Here is an 11,085-nt window from a genome sequence, read left to right as displayed (position 1 = left end):
GCTTCCTGAATGCAAGAGACTGAAAGATGCCCTCCCGGGCCGTGTTTCCCAAGGGATCTGCCACCGGAGCCGGGGATGCCGCGGCCGCAGCCATCCGCCAGCCTGAAGAAAAGCGGGCAACACCGGGGCGGCCGAGGAGAGCACCCGCCCTCGGCCCCGTGCGGAGCCGGCGTTCCGCCGGCCCGAGGCGGCCCTCGTTCCCTCAGCGGGCCCCGGCGGGGGGCGGGGGGCAGTGCCGGCGCTGGGGGCGGGCTCCGCGGCCGCGGCGCCGGGGGCGGTGTCCCCGCTCCGCCCCGCCCCGCCCGCCGCCCGCCCGCTCCCGGCCGTAGGCGCGGGCAGCCGCGAAGCCAGCGCCGGGCGGAGCGGTGCGGAGCGGGGCCGGGCGTGGGGCGGCGGCGGAGCGGGGCAGGGCAGCGAGGGGCCGGCGGAGGAGCGGAGCGGGGCGGAGCGGCCGCCACCCGCCCGGCGGGGCGGGGCGGTGCGGAGCCGAGCGAGGAGCGGAGCGCGGCGGCTGCCGCTGCCTGGATGCCAGAAGCGCCTCTGGAGCCAGCGGCCGGCGGCACCCGGGAGGGCCCGGGAGAGGAGGAGGAGGAGGCGACGGCGGCGGCGGAGGAGGAGGACTCCGGGCGCGGAGGGGAGGAAGCAGGCAGCGCTTGCCATGGCCTCCAACTTTAACGATATAGTCAAGCAGGGCTACGTAAAAATCCGCAGCAGGAAGCTGGGGGTGAGTTCTTTCTCCCTTCGCCGGCCCTGGCCGGGGTGGGGGCGAGGCGCCGGGTGTCGCCTCGTCGGCCTGGGGGGCGGTGGTGCCCCGGGCCGGGGCCGCCAGCGTGGGGCGCGGCGACCTGCTGCTGCTAGTGCTGCTAGGGCTGCTGCTGCTGCCGCCGCCTCTGCTGCTGGGGCTGCCTCTGGTGCTGCTACCGCTGGTGCTGCCGCTGCCGGGGCTTGGACTTCGCTCCCAGCTCCGGAGGGGTCGGTGGGGATGCGCTGCCCTTGCGCCTCGGAGAGAGCCGGCTGCTCTCCTCTCCGGGAAGGTGCCGCTCCTCCTTCTATCTCAGCCAGAGTCACTGTCCGCGAAAAGCTGCGCCCCGTGCCCCCGTCCTCCTCCAGTACCCCAACCCAGGCCGGGGCTGACACTCCCCTTTGGCCGTCCCCGCGCTCCCCTGTCCCTCGCCTTGCTGCCTCCGGCAAGGGCTTGGGTGGGGAGAGGAAGGCGCAGGCAGGAGCTGTAAACTTTGTGTGCAGATACTCCCTCTCTCCCTCCCATTTCGGAGAGGGATGTTTTCAATCAGGGCAGGGTCAGAGAACGCTGCTGGTACCGGAGTACCAGAGTAACAGAGAAGAGCGGGCGTGGAGGTGTGATGGTGCTCTGCCCTAGGGCACGGGGAACTGGGAGCCTGCGGCTCACCGGGGATGGACAGGGAGGCAACGGGGCGACAGCCTCATGAGCCTACAGGCAGATGCAGAGGCTGACAGTGATAAAAACTAGGGGCAGTCTCTTAGGTGAGGGTGGCTGTTCGCGGTGTCCACGGGGATGCTCAGCGACACCGTGTATGCTATCACATTGGCCGTGGGCACTTTCTGTGAAGGGGTGCATCAAATCTTGAAAAGGCAGTGAAGTTGGAGCAGAGTGTGTGCAGAGGTCAGGATTTTCTAAACTTCAGTCGATCCCGGGAATCATCGGTTTGGTCTGTCTCCTACCCTTTGTGAGAGAGCAGGACTTCTTGCTTGCGCAGCTACTGATGTAGCCAATAATCCGGAAAGGTCCAAGTCCATCTTGGCCTGAGGCTGGGAGGAGGTCTGAGGTTCTTTGTATTCCCTCTTTCAGTTTTTCTTCAGGTGTGCAGAAAAGTGCAGGGTCTTTACCAGCTCTCCCTTCCAGGGAGGTGGTCCCTGCTTCCCCTGAAACCAAACAGCAGGGGCCGTGTGAAATGTGCCCTCCTCCAAGTCGTGCTCTGTGAGCTTATCACGGTGCTAATATTTATCTCCTCCTCCTCCTCCTCTCTCCCTTCCCCCCACAGATGCTGTGCATTGCTTGCAGACACAGCGTGCAGGATGGTGGGACACTAATCATAAATTGACCTTTGGTGACTTGGCAGGGCTCTTAATTCCAGAAGAGCACCGGAAAGTTTGGTCCAAACCCTTAATAGCCTCAACTACAAATGTTTGAGAGACGGTATAAATCCAAAGAGAGTGGTTGCTCTTATTAATCATTTTGCAACCCCAAAGTCACTCTGTGCATCAGTCAAGCATTAATCTTATCTGAAGAAACAATTTCTAAGCGTTAGTTTGTTTCTGGCAGTCCTCTGCTTAACCTTTGATCAGTTTTTCCCCTGCTCAGCAGTGTTATTGGATGGGCCCAACACAAAGCAGAGAGATGATGGTATTCCATCACCTTGATGTTAGTAGTTAGAGACAGAGTTAATCTATTTGGTTTGCAAATCTGGATTTGAAGCCAACTCAAGTGTCCTTTAAGTGTGAAATTATGTATATGCAAATACTTTTATATACCTATGTCTATGGCGTATGTGCAACAAATGTAGAGTTCACATCCAAGTAATCTTGGATGATACTTGCTGACTTGTGTAAAAAAAATTGTGAAGAGAGGGATATTTCATTGCAGAATATCTTATGTAGCTTGAATATTTTGTTTTGAAGATGTTAATCAGATTTTTTTAAGAGGGACACATAAAACTTTTTTTTTGCACGGATATTTTCCATAGTTGTAATGATTATCGTACTGCTACACTAAGCAGAAGGGAAACAGCTCATATGGTGTCTGTGGAGGATTTTTTCCTACTTGTGTGTGAGGGTAACAATTCAGACTATACAGCCTCAGGCAGGTGGTAGTATAAGCTTAAATATGACATATGGAAATGCACATCTGAATAAATCTATTCAATACAATTTAAAAGGGATTATATTTTATAGAAAATAGCATCAAAATTCAAATGAATGTGATGGTTGAAAGGTATGAATATGTGTGTGTATATCCATAGCTAACTGGATTCTTGTGATTGAATATCTAAATTAATGCAATTTTTATTCATCAAGTGAAACATTAAAGGTTTGTCTTTTTTTTCTTTATGTCTGTCTCCAAGTCCAAACCTTAATGACTTACACTGGAGCCACCGTAATGTAGGTGAATACATCAGTTTTCAGGGATATGAATGTCTGCTAGCAAATGAATATTTTTAACCTCCAAAAATACTGAAAAGAGGGAAGAGAGCTATGGGTTCTGGAAACTATGGCTAAGATAATTTTTAGATATGGCAGTAGAATTTTATCTCTTGCTAGTTGTGTTTCATTCTCACACACTGGAAGTTACTGGGGTAGTTTGTTTTTTTTTTTTGTCATAATAGTCTACATTCCTTGAATATTTCAAAGTCTCCTGAAAAGCAAATTGATTAAAACTTGGAGAGCTGAGGTGTCTAATACCACTTTAAGTGCTAGACTTGGGCAATAAAACTAATTCTAACCTTTAGGGTGGTAGCCAATTCGTTACGGAAATTCTTCCAATTCAGCTTTTATTCTGTTTTGTGACTGGCTAGGAATCAAGTGGAAGATACCTCAATAGTATGTTTTCATTTTATTGAAAAAAAATAAAAAACCCTCAACAAAAAGCTTTCATTTGGAGAGAACTTTCTGGTAGAATTTACTTTTTCAAGAATTTAATTTACAAAAACTCAAGTAGTAAATCTTAATCTGATTGTAAAGTAGGAATCTTTATTTTTTTTTTTTTTTAACAAGGTGTAATGTTTACTTCTGACATTTTACACCGATACCTTGCTTTAACTACTTGTTACCCTGTCTGCCTACTCCCTAAATACCTTCAAATTCTATTCATAGTATTCATGAAGTCAGGACTCGAGCTGTTTTCCCCTTCAGTAATTGATTCTGTTCAGAAAAGTGATTTGAAGACAAAAATGATGCCTAAATCTTGATGGAAATACATGGCAAGAAGAACTGTGAGAATTTGTCCTTACTTTTTTGTTTAGTGATACTTGATCATTATCTTCTATTTTGCCTGCTTTTTTCAGTGTAATCCTTAAGTGCTTGTTTACAGAAATTCATTAATAAGTAAATTGAATGGTATATTCTTCTGACAGTCTAATATTTTCCAGTAGACCTCATTGTTCTGATACCTTTACAGTGTTAAAACTAAGGTTGGGTGGTCAGCTGAGAAGGTTTACCAGCCTCTCTGTTTTCGTATTCTGACTCTGGGAATATCATGGTTTCTGCAGTGGAGATTCCAGGCCACGAAGAGACATGCAGCCAGTCTGACCACTTAGCCTGTCTCCTTACTTTTGTTAGGCATGAACTGTACATGAAACTTTTCTCTGGGGCCTTGAAATATCAAATATATATATGTTAAAGCCTATGTAGTAGGCAAGCTTATGTGTATCCGTCCCATCTTCATCAAGGTATCACGATGTCTTTGAAACTTAGAAACTGTAGTCATTGAGGATGGCAGTAATTAAAACATCTTTATAAAATCTGTTTCCCCGCAGCCTAAATATGCCTTTCTTTACAGTGCCCTGGCATTCCTACTTTGTTTGATATTTTGCTTTTCTCTAACACTACATAAAGGAAATACTCATTCTTACAGCCATTACATTTGACCTGTGTGACCCTTCTTTGAAATAAATTTGATTGTAATGTGGTGTGCTGTTCAGATCAGAATAGGTCATTTGTGTAGTGTGGAAAGGGACTGTGCTGCCTTTGTTCTTTTGGAATCTTTCATACTTGTGTCACATTAAAATTCATATGACACAATTTTGTACTGCACTGGCTGTGCTCATAGGCTGAAACTTTCTTGTAGCAGATTGGAATCCCTTTGTTGCCTCCTAATAAACTAAGCTGTGAGGATTTCATGCCTTGCTGAAGTGCTGTTTCTTAGAAAAAAAACAATTTGATGTCACATTAGGAAGTCTAATTAAAAATTAACTTGTGTCACTTTGATTGTCTTGTTTTGAGCCATATCAAGCTTTGAAGTAATAATCTTATTGTTTGTTTGGTTTTGTCTTTTTTTTGTCACGCCATGGTCATGGAATGAAAGAATCCTATCTCTTGGAAATTTTCACTCCATTTGTTAATAATTACTAATTTTTCTGTGTTTCCACATACTCAGTGGAAATATTTTCTGGGTGCTTCAGTTTATACTCTAATATACCTATCCAAAGAGAAAATTGTACCTGCCAGTCAGTCTCGATTGAGTAATAAATGGTAGGTTGCTCTTAGACACCAAATTAGAAGTTTTACCATATAACCTGCTCCTATTTTTAACCATACTTTTAGATCATTACAGGTACCTTTTCTGTAAATGAACAAAGTGTTTCTCCTTCAGCAGTTAACCCCGTCTTCAATCAATCAGGACTAACAAAGCTATGAATACAAACCACTGATTGCAGTGCGGTTCCTCTTGAAATAATGCGGTATGTGTCTTAAAAAAAATCCTAACATTCAGTTGATACTGTGTGGATATTTTGGGCGAAGAAAACAAAGGGACCTGCAAAATTTCTTGGGTTTGAGATTACATTGATTGATGGCGCTGGCTCTGCGAGTGGGTCGTGACGAATACAGAGGGCAAAGTAAAGGTTCTTCTATTTCTTTGAGTTGACATAGCATATACTCAGAAACAAACAAGCAGATGAAAAAGTACAGACAAGTAGTGCACCTGGAATACATATCCTTTCCATAGATTGTTTTGTATTATTATCTATGGGAAAGGTGTTCAGCCTGATTGTAAGCACAGATTGCCTTTTATACAATTGCGTCCTGACAGGTGATATAAACTGCAAGTTGCCTCTTGGAGTATGAAAATAATTCAAATGATACTATAAAAACTTAATTCCTGTTTTCAATGAATTTTAATTTTTATAAAGCTTCAGATGGACAGGATTTAGATTGCAGATTCCTTTCTAGTGAAGGAGTTTCTTTTTCACGATACTTCAAGGCAACCTGAGATATGGAATTAAAAGGATTTCATCATAGTCCACTAAAGTACCTAGTCACATTCTCTACTTAATACTGAAAGCATCATTTAAAATACCAATAATTACTGCTTTCAGTCCTCTTGCTACAGTTATGTGATTGGATTTGAAGAATTAAAAGCAAAATACATAGATTTCCAATTTGGTCATTATGGAAAAACAATCATCTTAAGCTTCTGGCCAGTTTTTATTGATTAAGCATATTGTACAGGAAATTGAAAGAAATATCTTGAAATCATGGTAAACAAGGACAAAAAGTCCCACAACTTTTTATGCTAATGTTTGTGTTAAAGGAGCTTGTGAGTCAAGCTTGTGGTAAGCACTTTGAAGTTGCTGTGCTTCCCAGTTATTTTCTTGATGTGCTTTCCCATCTCTTAATTCCCAAGAGGTGTGATAGCTGAAGGTCTAGTAATTCTGTAATGGATGGCACTTACTTAGAGTCAAATAGTTCTCTTTTGTAGATAGCATATCACATCCATGTTACCAATGGATTATAGATGCTTCTATTTTTACTCTTGTGTGTAATACCATTGGCCTCAGTGAGATTACACTTCAGCTATAGTAAGATTACACAAAGAAATGTTTGTACAGGCTCTCTCTCACTTGCATATTGTGAGATGGTAAGGTTTTATTGAGAATTTATTGTATCTTCTGTAAGGCCTTCTGTTTTTTTCATTTAGGAGTCTGTAATTTTTGTCCTACAATGGACATTAAAACCTGATGAAAAGACCCAGAGAAAAGACCTGAAGTCAGTTTAAGGAACCCATTAACTTTGGTGGCTTTGGTTCAGTGTCCATGTGGGAACATTAGCCACATGCATAGAACATGAATTTCCTTGTTGTAAAATGCCTTTCAAATCCCACTCAAAGGAATTGTCCTTTCTGAAATTGATAATTATGGAAGGAACATGCTCTGAGTCCTTGAAATATACAAGGAATTATTCATGTAATTCCAGTAGTGAGTTTTCTTCCTAGTTTTTTAGAAATAATCTCTCTTCGAATCATTCATTCAGATTTCTGCAAGCAGTGCAAAATGCTTTATATCTGTTGCCTGGCAACAACATATTCAGGCAACAGCATATGTGAGTCAGTTGTTAGTTATATGTTTATATATGTGGCTGTGTATAGAGCATATATTTTAGATAGATAATAATGATATATTAAAAAAAAAAACAACATGCTATTAAGTGTTCTTTTTAAAAATAATAAAATTCAAATAAAGGTTTTGGAGTCTACATTGTCCTGGAAAGTTTGTCTTTTGTTTTAGGTTATCTGAAAGATCAGCTAGCTGAACAGCTTTTCACAAATGTCATGATGTAGTTAATATACTTCCATTCAGTCTGAGCGAGCAGTGTAAAATATTCTCTTTGTTGAAGGCAAGCAATATTTTATATGTATGGATGCTAAATTATATCCCTCACTGTTCTTTAAATTAATAATGTGTTATTGAACCAAAATGTGGTGTTTTACTGTGTACTGTAACCTTTCACATGTATTTTAAATAATAATTGTTAATGTTACACTGCAATTTTTGTTTTTAATCTTCGCAACTTGCAGAGCAACTCTTAAGATTCAAACTGATTGTGGTGTATTATTGTAATGAATCATAGTTGGGTTGAAATTTTTTTTCCAGAAAAAATACAGACTTCAACTCTAAATACTATGAAATTTCTTGAAGAAAATCAATAAAGAAAAACAAAGAAACCTTTTGCTACTGTGGAGAAAGTTTTTATGCAGTAGGACAAAATTGTTAACTTATAAAGAAGATTTTAGTGAGAGTAGTGTGTGCAGTAACTATCTTGACACTTGTGCACATAAATGCTTACTTTCAATTAATGTTTTTTTTAGTATTCAGAAAAAGTGTTCACACATGTCTGAGGAAGAAAACTGCGTGATTGATAAGTACTATATCTTAAAACTTTGTACAAGTCAAGAGAGTTACACAGTGAGATTTGCAGCTGGCATCAGACAGGAATACTCTTACTGACTAGGATAGGGTAGGATAGCTTTCTTGGAAAGAGTTCTGAAAATGAATGTTAATTTTGAAGTCTACTTAGAAAGGAAGGGGCATTAAAAAAAACAACATCTTTTAGCTAGTAATAAAATACACTTCTTTTCAAAAGTCATCCCCACTGCAAAATGGGTTTTCCAGATTCTAATGCTTTTTATCAATTGCCACGTGTGAAACATGGTGTTGCTGTCATACTGAGAGGTTACAAGCCCATGCAAATGGAGCCTCACAGGAATTACTGTTCACTTAAGATGCACATAAATTAGGAAGATAATTAAGGGAAGTGTTTAAATCTTTTAAAAGATTGATCTTCTTTCTCTCTGTTGTTCAGTTGCCAAAATGTCCCTCATCATCTCTGGCTTTTCTGGACTGAACTTTGGAAAGGTTGTATTCATTAACATGTCAGTGAGGAATTAGAAGCACACAGCATTGACTAGATCTGAAGAAAAAAGTTACACTGTGTCTGCTGGAGGAAGGGCTCTTTGGCATATTTCCCCTACCTGTTCATTGCAGAAAGAATTAATAGCAAAGTTTAATATCGAAAGGCTGTCACCACTGTAGAACGAAATTGCTACCATCTTTGAAAAAGAAGCCCTTGATATTTCCAATACTCTTTGTTTGTCCCTGGATTTTTTTCTTTATGTGAGACAGTCTTGCTTTGAGGTACACTGCCCTCAGAGTGAATTGTACATTCTTTGTTCCTCATGCAAACACTTTTTTCTCCTGCAAAGAGAAAAGAGCGCATGAAGTCTTACAAAATAAGAATACAAAAGAGTTTTTTGACTGAGTCGTCATAATTAGTGGTTTTGTACAGTGCCTAAAAAGAAGAGGAAACTTCATTTTAACTGAAGTTGACGTGTCCAATTATTAGTCAGTAGATTAGTATGATAATAATAAGGTGTATGATATGCATAATGTATATAAAATAGTATGACAATAAACACCCTAACAACAAAGGGTGGAGGTTAATATTTCATAGCTGCAGCAAGGTTATTGAAATAAAAGATCTTTTATTGAGTTTTATTTCCTGTACTTCTAATATCCTACACTACAGAATGAACTCTAGAGCTTTTTGCACTGTTGATGAAATAACCTCCTTTGAAAAGACAAAAATCTTTGTACTGACATGTTGGACTCAATATTAGAGAAGTTAAATTTTAGTCTTTTGCAGAGATGTAATTTGTAATCTTGAGCACTTTGATTCATACCAGCCTTATTCTCAATTATACTAAGCCCACTATATGCTACATAAATTAAATCTAAAGCTGTGTTAAGGCCCCTTATACCACCATAGTGAATGCTTTTAGTGAAAATGGGAAACAGGCTTTTTGAACTTAACTTTTCTGTTTGTAAAATTAGTAAAATCTCTTTTCACCCGTAATTGTTTTATTTTGTCTGTCTCAGCTGTAAACTCATGTTCAGTTCTCCTTTAAAATGGGTAAGTTGGCTCACACTAACTGTGGTCAAAATATTATTAGGTGCTACAACTCTATAGAAAACACTGGGGTAATTAATATTTCACTCTTAATAATTTGAATTTCATAACTATGGAGTGGTTGAGGTTGAAAGAACCTCTGGAGGTCACCTGATCCAACCTCTCTCTCAGGCAGGGTCACTGTCTATTTTAATGCTGTATGGAGACTTTCAGTTGAAAAGAAACTTCTGGTTGTGTTTCATTGAATTCTTCTATGGAATTTTTTTTTTTTTTTATACAATCAGGATTTGTTCTGTAATTTATTTTAGATTTTTGTATATAAAGAAGGAAAATATTGTTTGTTTTCCACCCAGATCTTACTGATAGAAATGGTTGCTCCTCAGTTTTCTTCTTAGAAACAAGCGTCAGGAATAGGGAGAAGTCTGAAGCTCATAACTTTGATTAGCCTTATGTCTCTTTTGCCCTGAGACAGAATTATAGCACAAAATTTAAAGTGTTGAAGAATTTCACTTTTAAAAGTAGATATTGAAATGTTTAAGGTAGAATTTTTCACGTCTTACTTGGCAGAACAGTCCTGAAAGCTTATATTGAAAAATACAGTGCATGAGACAATTTCATAACTGCTTGGGTTGCTGGTCTGCAGTTGTGGGTGTAAATTTCTGACCTCAGCCATGCAGAAAAGCTGTATTTGTCAAATATATGGCACATAAAGTAATAAACATATTTTAAAGCAGGGGGAGGAGTTAAAGACATTACTGCAACATCTTTTTCCTTTCTTAGTGCAGTGTATCACCGGTCAGATTTTGAGAAGGCATCAGTTGTCTCATTTCCAAATTTTATAAAAGCCATATTCTTCCATAAAAAAGTTGGAGACCCCTTACTCTGTTGGCTTATATGAAGCATTCTTCTATGAAATGCTGATGCTTAGCCTTAAGTTGTATGTTTTACCCATAATATCTTGTGGCCCAACATGGGGAACATGTATTTGCATGGTCCTGTAGAGGAAGGTGTGTGTAACTTTGTGCAGGTTGTAGGGTGAATCAGTTGAGTCCCCTTGCAGAGCCTAGAGATAACAAAATGCATTATTTCTTGAGGAATTCTACATAGACAAGGTGTGCACTAAAGGGGCACTATAGAAACATTTATTGAATGGAAATATATAAATTTAGGAAAAAAAAATATCTAATTATGATTTGCACATAATATTTGCCTATAACAAGAAAGTACATTTTTTTTCCTGCAAAAAAGGAATAATTTTGAGATCACTGATTGGTATCTTCTTCAGTGTGTCATAGCTCAAAGAAAAAAGGGTTGAAGATGTACTGGGTAGCCTTTGCTAATAAGAGTATTGGTTGAACCTTTTTTTATCGGTTGAAGTTTTTATTGGTTGAAGTGTGTTTTCATTATCAACACACTTAGGTGGTAATGTGTTTGATGAAGTCGAGTTCCCTCATCATGTTACATTTTTCCAATTATTGAACAATGTGGATGTCTGGGGTTTTTTTATAATGAAAATTCTAATGTAGGACCATCCAAAAGAAAAATAAGAAAAAAGAAACTACTTTTGGCTTTAAGTGTGAGCATGTAGGTGAAGTAGATCATCTGTTTCAGGTGTAGGTAATAGTTACCTTGGTTAGGTATCACTGC

The 11,085-nt window shown here is 40.5% G+C and overlaps 1 protein-coding gene across 1 annotated transcript in view; it reads left to right on the top strand.

Annotated features, from left to right (window-relative positions):
• The first annotated feature begins 394 nt into the window (after nucleotides 1-394).
• DOK6 (docking protein 6) overlaps nucleotides 395-11,085 on the top strand; it is a 242,524-nt gene continuing 231,833 nt past the window's right edge. Inside the window, exon 1 of the mRNA XM_058832536.1 lies at nucleotides 395-724. Within this exon, the coding sequence (XP_058688519.1) occupies nucleotides 659-724 (66 nt within the window). The 5' untranslated portion in view covers nucleotides 395-658. The remainder of the gene's footprint in view (nucleotides 725-11,085) is intronic.

Source organism: Poecile atricapillus, chromosome 2, assembly GCF_030490865.1.
Source record: "Poecile atricapillus isolate bPoeAtr1 chromosome 2, bPoeAtr1.hap1, whole genome shotgun sequence".
Taxonomy (NCBI): domain Eukaryota; kingdom Metazoa; phylum Chordata; class Aves; order Passeriformes; family Paridae; genus Poecile; species Poecile atricapillus.
This window is presented reverse-complemented; position numbering and strand designations above follow the sequence as displayed.